Source organism: Centruroides vittatus, unplaced genomic scaffold (genome assembly GCF_030686945.1).
Source record: "Centruroides vittatus isolate TY-2023 unplaced genomic scaffold, ASM3068694v2 contig_3335, whole genome shotgun sequence".
NCBI classification, from domain to species: Eukaryota; Metazoa; Arthropoda; class Arachnida; order Scorpiones; family Buthidae; genus Centruroides; species Centruroides vittatus.
Genome location: NW_027122143.1, coordinates 1 through 16,072, shown reverse-complemented (window position 1 = coordinate 16,072; position 16,072 = coordinate 1). Strand labels below are relative to the sequence as shown.

The following is a 16,072-nucleotide window of genomic DNA, read 5'->3' as shown; positions in this document are numbered from 1 at the left end:
CCGGGCACCGGCAGACTATGAAAAAAGGGGGGCACAAGCTATAAGAAAGGGAAAGAGCTTCAAACTGTACGATTCAATATCGGATCGACAGTTCAATATTCTACAAGGCAGTTGCTCTCGGGGCTAACTTTGCCTTGAAAACAAAAAATGGGATTTTGGTGAAGAAACGAGGGAATTGCATGAGTTGAGGGAAATGAGAAGTTGAGGTGAAGAAATGAGAGAATTGCAACAGACAAACACCGTTTATTAGTTTCATTTAAATTTGTAGAATAAGCTAGAAATCACGAATTTTCTGTTGTTCGGGGGCCTCTTAGGATTACGAAAAGTTTTATAAGTTGAATTTATATTCTAAATTTAGAATATAATATTATAATTTATATTCTAAATTCAACTTATAAAACAGTTTATTTCTGTTCGAATTATACAATATATAATTGATTAATCCTCCTCAGTTATGCTTAAGGTGTAAATGGTAGTCTATGCCCCGCATTATAGCAATGTAGCCAAACTATAATGTTACTTGTTTTGTTGGACTGTCAACCCAAGGTCGAGTTTTAAAATAAACACTTGGCTTTATTTCCATCTTTATTTAGTTGAACTAAATAAACATAGAAATAAAGCTAAGTGTTTATTTTAAAACTCGACCTTGGATTCACAGTTTAACAAATCACCAAACACGGTTTCAAAGAAGAGATAGTTACTTGTTTTCTTATCCCTGCATCGTCAGTGTCCACGAGAAACGTGTCAAGTTTCGATTTCTGACGTCTTGCAAGGAGTGTGTGGAAGTATTGGTTTACTTGCCAATCTCTGCGTGCAACAGGATACCTAAACATTTATTTTGTCTATAGTGCATAACTATAGACAAAATAGACATCTCAGGTAAGAATTTTTTAAATTAATATTTCTTTCAGTAAAACAACGTGCACATATATATAGAACCATATATAGATATTTCTAAACATTTAAATTACTAACGTAAAGACTTTAAACTATAATTATAAGTTTTATATAAACAAGTTTGTTCGTATAAAATCTATAAAAAATATAATTATTAACTTCTGAAATAAATTAAATGTATTTGTCTCAGATTAATGTAATAAAATACAAAATCATATTGTGTTGAATAATGTAGAAAAAAATATAAATAATTTAGGAAACAGTAATGCAGTTTATAGATTTAATTGTAGTTGGGCTGAAAACATGCTATACACAGGAGAAACAAAAAGAAATTTAAAAGTACGAGTTAAAGAACTTATAAACGCAATAAAATATTAGTTACATAATTCTGCTGTTGTTAAGCTTTGTAATTTTAACGGATTAAAATAATATAAAGCTCAATAAAAGATAATAAAATATGAAACTAATGTTAAAAACAAGCAAATTCTAAGAAAATATAGAAATTTTAAAAGAAAAACAGAAAAAAGAATTAATGACAATTTAGGAGAGAAATTATGACTTTATTGATAATAATAAAATAAAGGTACTCTTCGGTTAAAGGGACACCAGTCAATCGATGAAATCCGACTCGAGTTTACATCTTAATATTTGCTTTAGTTTAGATTAAATCGTATGTAAAGTCAATTAGATTGCAAACTTTCTCTTGTCTTTAAGTATGTACGAAAGTTATAAAGGTCCATTATAATATTAAACAATGATTGTTAATACAAGTTTGATATCGAAAACGATTAGCATATTTTCGTGTTGGTATAATTGCAAAAGTTAAATTTCAACTTCTAGTTATATATCATAAGTGTTATGTTATGTTATTTGGTTATAGATTCGAATTAGTATAATAATATAAGTTTATATTGCATATTTTTAGTAGTGTGCAGCATCAATGAGATGTTTCAGTATTGTCGTAAGATGTTCCAGTCAGATATGTCCATCGCTTTACATTTATAATACTGTAATTATAGTAACAGTAATTTTGGAAAATTGTATTGGTGTTGCAATGTTAAGAAATAGTGATTGTGAAGCTATTATATTCATGAGATATCACCTGTGACGATGTTGAAATCATGTTGACAACGGCCTTATAAATGTGATTTTAATTTATTTTTATAATTTTATACGTACGAAAACCAATTAAAGAGGAACCGTTTATTATGTTCGAGTGTTCTATACTATATGGTATAGAACAATGAAACTGCCACATGTTAAATGAGCCACAGTTTATTGTAAATTTTCATTTATTTAAGTGATAATAATCAATAAAGAATTTGCTAAATAATCTTATTTACTGGCGTGATAAGTCCGTGATAACACCAAAACATGCCTCATCAATGTGATAAAAATATACACGACGTTTTAAATTCAGCTTCAAGGGGTAAGAATATGGCCGAAAACGCAATTATTAAAATTAATAAGACGTCAATTATTTAAAGGATTCATAATTTTGTTAGATGGAAGTAATTTCTGATGTTTGAGTAATAAATTTCGATTGCTTGCAATTGGATGAAATTGTGTTTCTGTTCGTTATCTAAACCCACGTTTTTAATGTGTGGTGTCTGTCCGCTATTGAACTTATCAGAATAACTATCTACATGGCTACAATGGATCTATCAGTAGGAATGATACGATTGAATGTGGCACCCGTGTTGGCACATTCAACCCCACATACCATCAAACTCACGATCAGGGTGGGTTTGATGGTATGTGGGACTGAAAGAAACTCGAAAAGCAGGCGGCCATACCGTTGGTAAGACGAGAATCATGTTAACAGTCGTTTCTCCTGCATCACGGTGTAGTTATTACTATACCCTGTCTATTGCCTACTGTACGTGTCTATTGCCTTATGGAATTTCTTACAATAAAAACACGAGAAACTATCGGAAAATACAGTCAGAAAACGAAGAGAAATTATTGATTGATTTCTTTTTGTTTTAATTTTTATATAGCCTACAAATTAACACGTATAATTATTGAATTGCATAAAAACATTATTCGGAACATCACGCGGCTTTAACCTTTATATTAAATAAGTAGAACATTTATATAATCTGAATTTAAACTTGAATTAGTTGCGTACATTCGATAAGATTTTATCATCTTATAAGGTTGAACTAAATTTCAAAAGTTTGTTTATGAAATAAAATATGATAACTTTTTATTTAAACAACTCACAAATTCGAAAATTTATAATATTTCTTTTCGTGTATTGCTTTTCATGTAACACATCATCAACTTTTATTAATTAGCTCATAAAAACGCATTAAAATGATTTTTTGTTTTGTTTTCGGGCCGTGAATTCTTAAAAAATTAATTAATTTTTGTATATTCCGAATGTTATATCGTGTACATCTACTTAAGTAGACAGTCGCAAGATCAATTAGAAATTTCGCTACTGTTTAAACCTATTTGTGTGTGTTCTTTCTATTGAAACAAACGTTCCTATCGAACTTTGTTAATAATTAAGTGTTGTTTATGAAATGGCGCCTGCGTGAGAGAGGACAAATTTTTTGGTGGAGGCAGAAACTTGTAAACTTTTCATCAATTTCACGAACTGCTTTTACTTTAACTCCAATTCAACTACTACACTGTCACCTCCTACCAGCTGTTTTTAATAAATGTAGGCCTATATATATTTTCCGTACTCATTATCTTTTATAATTGTTAGCTGTGTGTGGGACACAAATAAAAGTTATTTCAATTCTTATTTTATCAATTAAATAATAATAATTAGAATTTATTCGTATTTACTCTTACTTACTTTAAAACCAATCTGACGTAAGTTAAAATTGAATAGAGGCATATTTATGTGTTGACAGTCTTGATGGTTGTGTCTTACAATTAGTTCATCTCTTAGACTTATATGGTATATAAATTTGAGGTTACGTTTTATTTAAAGAAATAAAGAAAACCAAATTTGAAAAATATCATAATTGCAATCTTAAGCATTTTTTTGCTTGTATAAATCTTATTTTAATAAACAAGTTTGTCTCGGTCGAAGTTCAAATTAATCAGAATTTTTGATGTAAATAGTTTAAATAATATTTTCAATTTACATAGACTATATTTACACACTTCAATGTCAAAATTCAAACTGTAAACAGGATTTAGATTTTATCATTACCGATTACGAAAGAAAACAAGTTATTATTAAATTTCATATAACTATATGTTATTTTACAGTAACCATAATTATGGTATCCAAAAGAAGGAGTCGTTCATTTTTTATTTTACCTCTACCAGGGTTAAGTGAATAACACCACTAAACGCCTGTAGTGGGTTTGCGCCCGACCAATCATGAAGTTTTCCAGAATTTCTCCACACTTCTAACACTTAAAAAGGGGCCAGTTTCTTATAAAATGATCCTCCTGGTAGCATCGCCCTTGTCAGTTCGCTAGTGTGTTGAGTTGTCTTATCTCGAAATTCATGAATTATTTTAGCCAAATTCAAGAATTTAAATCGGACGTCAAAATTCAAGGCTAAAAATTTTAGACGTCAGATTTAAGTATATGTGAAAAATACGGTGTGTAATTTTGTAATAGTAAGATATTGATGTTACAAAATTATTTTTTCGTGTTTCAATTCTATTTAAATAATATTTGTCTTTTTTCTTATATAATAGAAATGAATGGTGTATTTATTTACTTTTCATTCATTTAAAACATTATAACCGAGTTCCAACTCTATACACTTCTAAGCTTTCAATAACATATACCTTAATGTATCTGACTTATATTTATTTATTTATTTATTTATTGTTATCTACCGATAAACATGGGCGAAGCCAGGAAGGGGCATGGGTGGGCACGGCCTGCCCAGTTAACCTTGTGCCCCTCCTAGAAAATTACAGCCTATACTAGGCCCCTCCCATAACAAAATCCTGGCTACGCCAATGCCGATGAATGCCTAGTGTCACTATAAAAAGAGCATTGCAATAGTGTTCCTGTTGATAGGAATAGTTTATTATTATTCAATTGATTCGTTATACATTCAAAGTATAAATTTAGTTGTACAGTTAAACATAAACATTTTAATTTTTACGTGTTGTAAATTGCATATCAGCGTTTTCCTGCGATACTGAAAAAGCAGCTTAATAATCTTCTAAACATTTCTGGACATGTCACGACACCAAATTTAATGGATTTCGACTGCTAGATGTTTTTTTACACAACGTTGAATAGGTTACTTTAATTACGATCACCCGATTTAAGGCGTATGGACACGAACTTCTTCCTTCGTCACGAACATTCAAAATGTTCATCTTCTTACACATTTTTCAAAATGTCTACAACTTTCTGACTTCCTCCAATTGTGTTCACAATGTGACCGAGGATATTTCCAGCACATCGTCTTGATATAGACAAGGTATTGATATAAATATACAGAAGTACACGTCAAATTTTGTTTTAAACTCAACAAAATTGTGACGTCAATTACACATTGTGAAAAAGCTAACAGCATATAGATAAGCCCGAGGTAATGATTTTCCTAGGTTATAAATATTTTTTTTATCAGTTTTGTATCTATTTTTGTTTATACAACTCTGCATATAAATGTAAGAGCAGGTAGAGCTGAGATTTTAATCGGGAATTAAAGCAGTTGAAATTTCTTAATCGTTTTTCGAGGTAAGCATTAAATTGTATTATCCGACTTTGTTTAAACATTTCTAGATGACGGTTTGTGCTTTTAAATTATATCTCACAAATTCCTATATTTTTCCATTATCAATGAAAATTTTAACTTATGAATTTATTTTAAGTAGAAAATTTATGTGTATTTTATTCTATTTACATATAATTGAATTAAAAATATAAATAATTAATAAAGACGAATGTCTGGATCATATGTAACACATGAGTATAGATTTTCACTTGCATTGGATTGTTTCATAAATTAATATTTTATAACAGTTAAAAAATAATATTGTTTGGTTATTATTTAATAATAATCTATACTAATTAATACATTTAAGTTGAGTAATTTATTCTAAGTTGTGTAATAAATATTTCTTTCTATTAACATTAGTAAAGTTGCACGAATTGACTTTTTGCGTGTAGTATTATGAAAATATCTCTGCTCCTCTATTTTATATAATTTATTTAGCACGTATTAAAGCGGGTATAAAATGGAACATTCATCGGCATTGTAAATTCGTATTTTTCTAGCATTTGATTGAGTTGACCATAAAATCGGTCAACTTGTACCTTATTGAACCCAACAATCACAATGCCGGTTGACTCTGGAGTTCTTAGAACAAAACTTGAATAATTTCTTAAAGCTATAAAAAAAAGTTTTCTGACATTCTCTTCTTTTAGTCTAAAAGTTCCTCATTTATTTAATAATCTAAATCGAACGTTAATTTTAAATATTTCAATAAAGTTAGTGGCATTCGACGGTTGTGTAGTTCTTTCATATAAAGTTAGGTGCACTCAAAACGTCTTAACTTTGGTTCGAGAATTACCTCTTTCTCACTGTTCGTTGTTTCTTCACAATCCTGGGACAAGCTTATTGGAGCATAGATCTCTTGGCTGCTCGTATTATTGATAACTTGCCTTTTCCGACCTATAAAATTGCTCCTTTCATTTTATTCTCGTTCCACTTGCCTGTTTTACTAGTTCTACCTCTAAGTTATGAAAATTTTGTGCTGGTTGTGTAGAAAAAGAAATACATTGCTCAGGATAAAGGTTATTAACTGCAACAACAAAGGATATTCAACTTTAACAAGAAAACTATTTTCAAAAGGAAAATAGAGATGAAACTTAGAAAATCAGAACATTTTGCGTATTTAGAAAATGTAATATATTAATATTTTATTAACTCATTTTATAATGATCAAAATCTAAAGTAATATAAATATTAAAAGAAATACGTCTTCATTTATTGAAGAATTAAGTAGAAAATGCAATAATCATTACCGATTAAAAATAAAAAATAGCGAGAAGAATTGTGTATAAAATAATTGGAAATATATTAATTCATTGTTCCTAAATAAGGTAGTTTTTTTAATCTGTACATAAAATTATTATTCTAATTAACATGCTAGAAATATATAGTATATAGATATAAAATTATATTATTTAATAGCTTATGTAAACTATAATCGTGTATACGATCTGTTGCATGTTTCTTACACATTTAAACTTTGGGTAAACATCAGAAAATCTTATATTGTTTAATAATCCGGCATTCCAAAACTTTATTTAATTGTAATTTTATTAAGTGGGCTGCAATTTGAAAAAATTCTCACTGTCGTCCAAGTCCGTCCGCCCGTCTTTCCTTAAAATCGCTTAATCTCAAGAAGGGAGTCAGATAGATGAAAGAGAAAAACAGATATGGAAACCTTGTAGACAGGAGGGCCCGAGGAATTTCTGGTACAAACGAAAGTCATTTTATTTCAATCCAAATCTTCCCCTGAAAGGTGTTAGATAGATGACTGGCGCGACTCTAACGTTAGAGGAAAAGTATGATGTACTGTACGTGGGCAAGCCACTATTAATTTGAGTTGAAAAACATATGTCTTAAATTTAATAAATTAAAAATATACTTTCTTTACGAGCTACTTTCAAATTTACCTAATATGAATATTTATATTTAACTTCAGAAAATATGGACGGAACAGCTGAAGATTATGAAATATTATGCCCGAAATTTCAGCCTCGCTACGTAGAATCAGCTATAGACTCACACTTTCCAGCCATGGAATGGTCTGATGAGGATATCATTTTGGATATTGGATGCGGTCCAGGAAGAACCACCAAAAATATTCTCTTACAAAAATGCCCGAAGTTCAAGAAAATCGTTGCTGTTGACATTATACCAAATTTCATCGAGTACGCCAGGAAAACATATTTTGATGAAAAAATCGAGTTTCAGATTCAAGATATCACCCAAAGGTAACGTATACAAATAGAGAGCTTCGTGCAAAACCAGTTCTATCCACTTTTGGCTAATTCGACAGTATTTTAGATTTAACTTATTTTCAGTGGTAAACAGAATATAACTTGTTTCGATTCTTTAACAGTGGTATTCATTCATTTTGAAGCAATAATGTCGTTTTCATGTGTAATACAGTAAAAAGACAATTAAAAACACAATTATTTGAAAAAGTTTCAGTTTTCACTTGTTTCCATTACAGTTTTGTTACAAATGTACCGTATATTAATTGTTTCTTTTTCTTTAATGCTGCCGAATGGCGTTTACGACTTCGTATTGATACTGTTCTCTGTCTTCCACCGTGTGTAGAATTTGTGCTGTTGCCATGTGTTGATGTCATCTAGCCAGGTCGTTTTCGGTTTGCCTGGACGTTTTTTGCCTTCAATCCTGCCCTCCAGGATGAGTGACAGTAGATGGTATTTTTGGTGGTTCCTAGTGATGTAGCCTAGGTATTTTCATTTCTTGCTGATGATGGTTTTGATCAGGTCCCGTTCCGTGTGCATGTCCTGCAAGATACGTGCGTTGGTTATCTTGGCCGTCCACGGCATTTTCAGCATTCTTCGGTAGAACCACATTTCGAAGGCCTGGCGCTTTTTTCTAGTGGCTGGTGTTAGAGTCCGGGTTTCTGCACCATAGAGCAGGATTGGCCAGATGTAGCATTACAATGTGCATAATTTGAGCATGATGTTCAAGTTTCTGTCGGTAAGGAGTGTTTTTCACTTAGTGAATGCCTGCCTGGCTTGTTCGATTCTGCTCTTGATTTCGGCCTCGTTGTTCAGCTTGTCATCGATGAGTACTCCGAGATACTTGAAGCGGTGTACTTGCTCCAACTTCTCGTTTTATAATTTAATCGTGATTTCGCTTGGAGTCCTGCTGACCTTTATCTTTCTTGTTGTCTTATTGTTGATTCGTAATCCCCGTGCTTGTCTTTTCGTGTCAACTTCGTTAAAGATGGTCTGTAACTCTTGTTTGGAATTTGCTATTAGTGTCGTCGGCATATTTTAAGTTATTCATGTAGTGTCCGTTAACTTTTAGGCCGATGTTCTTGTCGGCCAGTGTTCGGTCGAAAATCATTTCCGAATAGATGTTGAAAAAAAAAGGGAAATAATGGGCAACCTTGCCGGACGCTTTTTTGTATTGGGATTAGATCTGTCAAATCGTCGTCATAGCGCAGCCGGGCTGTTTAATTCCAATAGAGTGTTGTGATAAAGTTGATATCGTTGTTTTCGAGCCCATGTTTTCTCAGTTGGTTAATTAGGCGGTCGTGGTCTACTAAATCGAAAGCTTTCTCATAGTCAATAAAGCATATGTACAATTCTTTTTGATGTTCATAGCACCTCTATAGCAATATTTGTAAACAGAAAATTGCCTCTCTGGTGCCTAGTCCCCTGCAGAAGCCAAACTGTGTTTCCTAGTGCGTTTTCGCATTTGCATCATATTCTTTCTTGAATCACCTTGAAGAAGACTTTTAGCATCTGGCTCATTAAGATGATCAGCCTGATGTCTTCGCATTTTCGGCTGGTAGCCTTTTTTGGTAGGGCCACAAAGATTGATTGGAGCCAGTCGGATTAAATAATGTTGTTGTTGTAGATTTGATTGAACCATTTCGTAAGTTGCTGGATGTTGTTGTAGTCTAGTTGCTTCAGCAGTTCTACATGAATCTGGTCTGGTCCACAGACCTTGCTGGCTTTGCTCTTCGGATGGCATGTTCCACTTCAGACTTTAGTATGTGGAGGTTGTCTTCCTGCACTTGTTGTCGTGTTTCTGCCGGTTTTCTGTTGGCGCCGAACAGATTGCATATATAGATCTTCGAGGTGTCGAGTTTGGCTTCTTTGCTTAGTATAAGTTGATTGTTGTCCGTATATAAGCTTGGGATAGGAGCCAGTTTGTAGATGCTTCTAGTTTCTTTGAGCTTCTTGTGCAGGTTAAAGTTATCGTTTTTCTTGATTAGGTCTTCGATTTCTGCACACTGCTCTTCCATCCATTTTTTCTTCGCTTTTCTGATTTCTTGTTTGATCTTTTGTTGTATTTCTTTGTATTTTTCCCGGTTGTTGTTGCTTTTGAGTGTTCTCCGCTCGTCTATTAGATCTAGAATGTGCTGGGTCATCCACCGTTGTTATTTTTTCGGCGCCTGATATCCTAGCAGGGTTTCTACTATTTCATTGAAGCATTGTTTAAGTGAACGCCCGAACGCTTGCACGTCTGTTGTTGCTGCTTCGATCGATCGGATTGTATTGTTAAGATGAAGCTGTAATTGTTGCCTGATGGCGTTGTTCTTCGGCTTCTCCAGATCGGTTCTTTTTGTTGTGCTTGTGTGTTTTGCTGAACGTAGTTTGTGGCGTAGTGTTGCTGTTCCTGGGTTGTTGTCTGATGATATATCAGCTCCAGGGTAAGTTTTTGCATTGAGGACACTTGACTTATAACTGGTGTTGATTAAGATGTAGTCAATTTGGTATCTGACGATATTGTTGTCAGAGTTTTGTGGCGAGGTCCAGGTGTATAATCGTCGAGGTGATAGTTTGAGCCAAGTGTTGGCGATGCTAAATTTTACTTCTTGGCAAAACTGGACGAGTCTGTTGCCTCGTTCATTTTGTGTCCCCAAGCCATGTTCTCCGACTATGTTTCGTAGCTTTTCTTGACCGACTTTGGCATTAAAGTCGCCGAGGATGACCGTAATGTCGTGTTTCTTCAACGGCTTTAAAGTGTTGCTTAGCTGATCGTAGAACGATTCAATTTCTTGATCGTCTTTGTCTGCTGTTGGTGCATAGACATGGAGCACGTTCAGGTTGATCTTATTGCCTACTTACTGTAGTAATGCGATTGGGGCAGGGCCGGATTATCGAATAGGCAAAGTAGACAAATGTCTAGGGCCCGTAATTCGGAGAGGCCCGGCTTTAGTGCAGAAGATTCCTCTGGTTGAAAACGAGTTACAAATTATGTAAGAAATTCGATAGGACAGAAAAGGGTGTATTTAACAATTGTTTTCTTACTAAGCTCCGCTCGACTGGCCATTACCTCAAAAAAGTTCAACAGCCAACCGTGCATCAGAAGTAATGTACAGTACGCCACGGGATCTCTCGCGCCATCTACAAATATTTCTAGAGCCGCGTCTCGTGGTAGTACTGATGTATGGATGGTTATGATTTATCTTCTAAATCTACATTTATACGTCGCGACATCGCATATTCGATATAGCGTTCAAGTTGCTCTAATGCGAAGATACTGTATTACAATTCAATAGTGTTTTATAAAAGAGTTAAAAAGGGTGACACTACGGTGTGACTTCGGGTGACACCGCGATATCCGCACCGGGTGTCATACATGCTAGCTACGCTAATGTCACATTATATAAGATTTGTTTAGAAGCAACTTATTTAAATGGGGCCCCAATTTCAATTTTGTCTAGGGCCCGCTAGAGGCTTAATCCGGCGCTGTATTGGGGTGAAACTGGTGACTTTGTTTGTAGACAACGAAAGCGATGCGGTAGGTCTGCTTGGTGTTTTCTTCTCCTCCGAAACAGAAGACGTGGTAGTCATTTGATATAAACTTCTTTGTTCCAGGCCATTTGGTTTCACTTAGACCGAGTATGTTGATGTTGATGCGTTCCATTTCTTGTAAAACGTTGGCTAGTTTTCCTGCTTGTAGTAGGCTTCTGACGTTCCATGTAGATATTTTTAGAAAATTCTTCGATGCAAGCTCGGAGATTCTTAGCAACCCTGTCCCATTTAAGGGACGCCGAGACTGGGGGCCGTGGTTTATTTTGCTTGCTATCATGAAGTTTTCAAGGAAAGAATAATCCAAGTCGTTTCCCGTTGCTTTCTTGGATAAATATTAAATTGGCGTACGAAAACGCGAATATTTAATAATACAAAAAAATTTTTAATCAAAGTTCTTTCGAAAATTGAAGAAATGAAGCGAATAACCGTCGGAATTTTGGGAATATCGCCTATTCCAAGATGGCGACCGACAATTAAAATCGAACACTTATTTACTTACTTCATTTAATTGTGTAAGAGCATTAAAACAGTCGAAAGCTTCCATAATCCTTTTAAAAAAACATGTATATCAAAGCGAAATAAAATAACCTAAAATTGTATAAGGTAAAATATCATTCTCGATGTTGTATGAAGGTGGAAAGTGAAACATTACTTTTCTGGGAAAAACGTTTATGTTAAAATGTCAATTCAACATCTTTTTTTGATATGTAATATTAAAACGATGAAGTTTGTTTGTGTTGACAAGAAGAATTGTAAACACAGTAATTAAACAGAACAGTAATTGTATTTTAACTCTTTCCTTTTCCCGTTTAATTTTGTTTTTGATTTAATCTTAATATTTAGTAGTTCATTTATTTCCATTCTCGACGAAACGGTTTTAAATCATTCCTCGCTTCAGGTACAGCTATGACTGTGGTGTTTCTCATCGTGCTCGTTTCGTATTTGGTGTATGAAGCAGCTCTGTTGGCTACGGTGTTTAAATATAATTCGTTTTGCACGGAATATTTCTTGGATTTAACTTGATTTGTATATATTAATAACGTATACAGTTATGTTAAGACAGCCTTATATACTTTAGAAACAAATCACAATACTAAAAATACGGTTTTTAGAAACCTGGATATAACTTTTTTTTCATTCCAAATAGTGTTTTTACGTTTGTATATACAGAATCTAACTGCATACAACAGAATATAAATAATTTTAAATGTGAAGTGAAAGAACTTATAGGTAATAAATATATTTTAAAAGTAAATTTTAAGATATAATTTTTATCATAATTTGTAATTGTAATTTCTAGACCCGATTTAAAAGAAATTGGAAAATACGATAAAGTTGTGTCTTTCTACGCCTTCCATTTCATAAATGATTATCAGAAATTGTTTTCTGTTATTTCTTCAATTTTGAAGCCCGGGGGTTATTTTTTCTTTGTAATTTTTTCGAAATGTCCGTTGTTTCCGGTTATACAAGATCTTAGTACCAACGAAGAGTGGAAGAAGTACATAAAGGTAGCGTATGGGAATTTTGTATAAAATTAATCTCGACCAGAGTTAAAAATGACATTTGATTTCAGGCTGAAGATATGCTCAACACAATTCCATTGATTGACAATTGGATCGACGCAGAATCGGAATTGAAAAAGTCTCTTTCCAAGTTTGATTTGAGAGTGACAAAGAGTAAATGTGAAGTTTTAGATATGCCATTTTCTGACAAAAAGCATTTTTTGGGTAAATTTTAATGTCGTCTTACATATAACTTAATTTGTTTTGATATTAATTTTACCAAATTAGCTTTTTAAGTTACTAAAATAAAACATTTTCGCAAAAAAAGAAAAGTACATTTGCATTACCATCAACGATGTAAATTTCTTTTATTATTATTATTAATATTATATAACCCATACTGGTACCAGGCAAAGAAAATTCAATCCACGGCTACTAAAATACAAGTACTGTATTAGAATCTTTATATTGGTGTGAAGAGTTTTTTAAACACACTCAACTATATAATGCATGTTTACTATTACTACATCCAGCCCATATCAAGATCATTCGTAAATAAAAATTACGGGAATGGGTTATATTAGAAACAATTCCACTAAAAGGCTACAGATTAAACGAAATTTAAAATGAAAACCATTCACTACTGAAATAAGAAAAAAATACTGGTTAACGGTTCTTATTATTTTATTGTTATTTTAATTATATTAATGGTTTCATAAATGTCAGTCTTGTAATATTATGAAGACTTTTATGCCTTATAATTTAACGAGGATTACGTAAATAATAAGGGTCATTATCACTAAGAGTTGAAATGCATATTAGGAGGAATATGAGGCATTAGAAGATTCAACTATATGATAACCAACGCCGTAACTAGCGTTATATGCTCCTGGTGCGAGCTTCTGTAATTACGCCCCAAAACTATGACCCAAAACTTGGTCAAGGTCATTTCTGCGCCCCACTAGGGTCTACGCCTTGTGCCTGGGCACCGCTGGCACCGCCCAGTCAGTAAATCAGTAAATCTGTAAATCTTGCCCAGCAGAACTCAGTTTTCCCGAAAATACCTAGTGTTAATATTAAATTAATTTTTAATAAGTCGTTCAATAGTTCATGGATATAACACTGTAGAAACAACACAAAGGGATTCAAAAGTTTTCATACATAGGCAAAGGTCTTACCCTAATAAATACTCACTTAGAATGTATTTGAGTACGCTTAAACTGAAAGTACTTCTCTTCTATCGAATGTATATTATCACGTCTGATGTTGCGATTAAGCAAATTTTATTTCACGAAAATAATGAAAGTTGAATAGAGAAGATTTAAAAAACATATTGCGGTATTAAAAACATGCAGATTTATTATTGTAATAAAACTAAATTTTAAGATAATGTTTATATATTATAGTTTTTATTTAATGTTTATTTTAGTAAATATTAAATGTAAACACACAAAATGTTGCTTCACCATAAATTATTTTCTTCTAGATTTATTATTTGCAGTATTACCTAAAGCACTCTTTCAAAAAATGGAACCAAATGTCAAAACTCTCCTTTTGAATCATGCCGAACAGATCATTCTCAAGTACGTTTCTCAAAAGAAAAACGGCGAAATTTCGGCTCCTTTTGAATTTTTGCAGGTTTCAGGAATGAAGAATAAAACTTGAAATCAAGCCAACAATATATGCTCCATAATACTATATATATGCTGTCTATTTTGTATTTTATTTTCGTTAATAGAAATAATAAAACAAGTTGGCAAGGTCTCTTGCTCGACATTTCCGGCACTTGATTGGTTTATTTATTTACAATAACGCGACACATCGGCGATGTGCAGAGGAGGAATATCTTCCGGAAACCCTTTTACGACAAAGTGGCCCGTGTTTGAGTATTTAAACGTAAAGCAAACCGACAAAGCTTTTTGATAAATCGATAAAAGATTTATTGATTAAGCAAGAAGGTAAAGATAAATAATTGACTGTGGTTACTCGTAATTTAAAACAAGAATAAAAATAAAGTATATTTAAAACAGATTAAAATATTAAAACATATAAAAGAATTTTTGAGAATAATCGATCAGTCATTAACACGGATATATACATTCGAAATTTCGTTCTATCACACAAACCACCAATATGGTTTGTGTGATGAATCGGAATTTCGAATATAACAAATTTAAATTTAAATAAAAGAACACACAAGTACTTTAAAAAGATGAACATTACAAAATACCAAAGTCAAATGAATAATAAACGATGAAACATATAACAATGGTTTACCCCTGTACTTCATACTATTCTTTTAACAATAGTGTCGTGCCGGTCATTATTTAACACCTCTCATGAGAAAAATTTGAATTGAAATAACTTGACTTCCGGTTTGCCTCGAAAGTTCGAAAATACTTAATGGGTGCCTCCTGTCCCTAATGTTTCTATATCTTCTCTAGTCTTTCATCTGTTTAACTTCGTTCTTGAGATTAAGCAAGGATGGATGGACAGACGACAGTGGAAATTTATAAGTCTACAATTTTTTCCCAATGAATAAATTGTAGTCTGTCAAAGTATACATCTTCCACTATGAATCTACTTGTATTTGTAATCTTAATTATTGTTATTATAAAATCTTTAAATTTCAGTATATATTTTTTGTTTTTACCTTTACGCCCGTTAAAAAATAGAAATATAAATTAAAATATCAAGGAACATTTTGCAGGAATACGAGAAAACAAAGAGAATATTGAGGCAGGTTTGAATAAAAGTAAACAATTAAATAAAAATAAGTACGTTGATGCAGGAAATCGAGAAAATAGTTGATGACGACCACATTACGTAACGCAGGAACAGTTACGATCTTAATTCATTGTTAGACTAAGGTGATAATTTACGGGGCTTTGTGTTCGGATAACAAGTATGAATTCAAACAGATGCAAAACTTGAACGAAGACACACCAGGAACTCACGCGAGTACGTCTTTACTGTTACGTAATAAATGCTTCGACTATTTTATGCTTTATTCAGATTTGTGAGTAATGCCTTTTTAATAAATAAGCCATAGAGTGGTGATTCTTCTGACGATCGCTTTCATTTTAATGTACTAATATAATTACTGATAGACGTATTTCAGACAGAGCCTGATACTTACCTTCGTGAATTATTATATTTTTATAATTATTTGAATTTTGTTTATACAGGTTA

General features: G+C 32.6%; 1 protein-coding gene across 2 annotated transcripts; it reads left to right on the top strand.

The window, feature by feature from the left end:
* The first annotated feature begins 709 nt into the window (after positions 1-709).
* Positions 710-14,665, top strand: LOC136973969 (juvenile hormone acid O-methyltransferase-like). Of its 2 annotated transcripts, none has more exons than XM_067268743.1 (5): positions 710-874; positions 7,545-7,841; positions 12,679-12,886; positions 12,952-13,105; positions 14,367-14,665. In XM_067268743.1, exons 2-5 carry the CDS (start codon positions 7,555-7,557, stop codon positions 14,543-14,545), a joined length of 828 nt encoding a protein of 275 aa, XP_067124844.1. In that variant the 5' UTR covers positions 710-874; positions 7,545-7,554; the 3' UTR covers positions 14,546-14,665. The 2 variants fall into 2 exon arrangements, with proteins under 2 accessions (XP_067124844.1, XP_067124843.1); XM_067268742.1 differs by having other exon boundaries at positions 710-879; positions 7,550-7,841.
* Positions 14,666-16,072: the final 1,407 nt, after the last annotated feature.

Excerpts from the sequence above, each read along its gene's own strand:
- LOC136973969 (XM_067268743.1), top strand. The coding sequence starts at position 7,555 with ATGGACGGAACAGCTGAAGATTATGAAATATTATGCCCGAAATTTCAG. Across the intron at positions 7,842-12,678 it reads ATTCAAGATATCACCCAAAG|ACCCGATTTAAAAGAAATTG; the intron begins GTAACGTATACA and ends TGTAATTTCTAG. Across the intron at positions 13,106-14,366 it reads TGACAAAAAGCATTTTTTGG|ATTTATTATTTGCAGTATTA; the intron begins GTAAATTTTAAT and ends ATTTTCTTCTAG.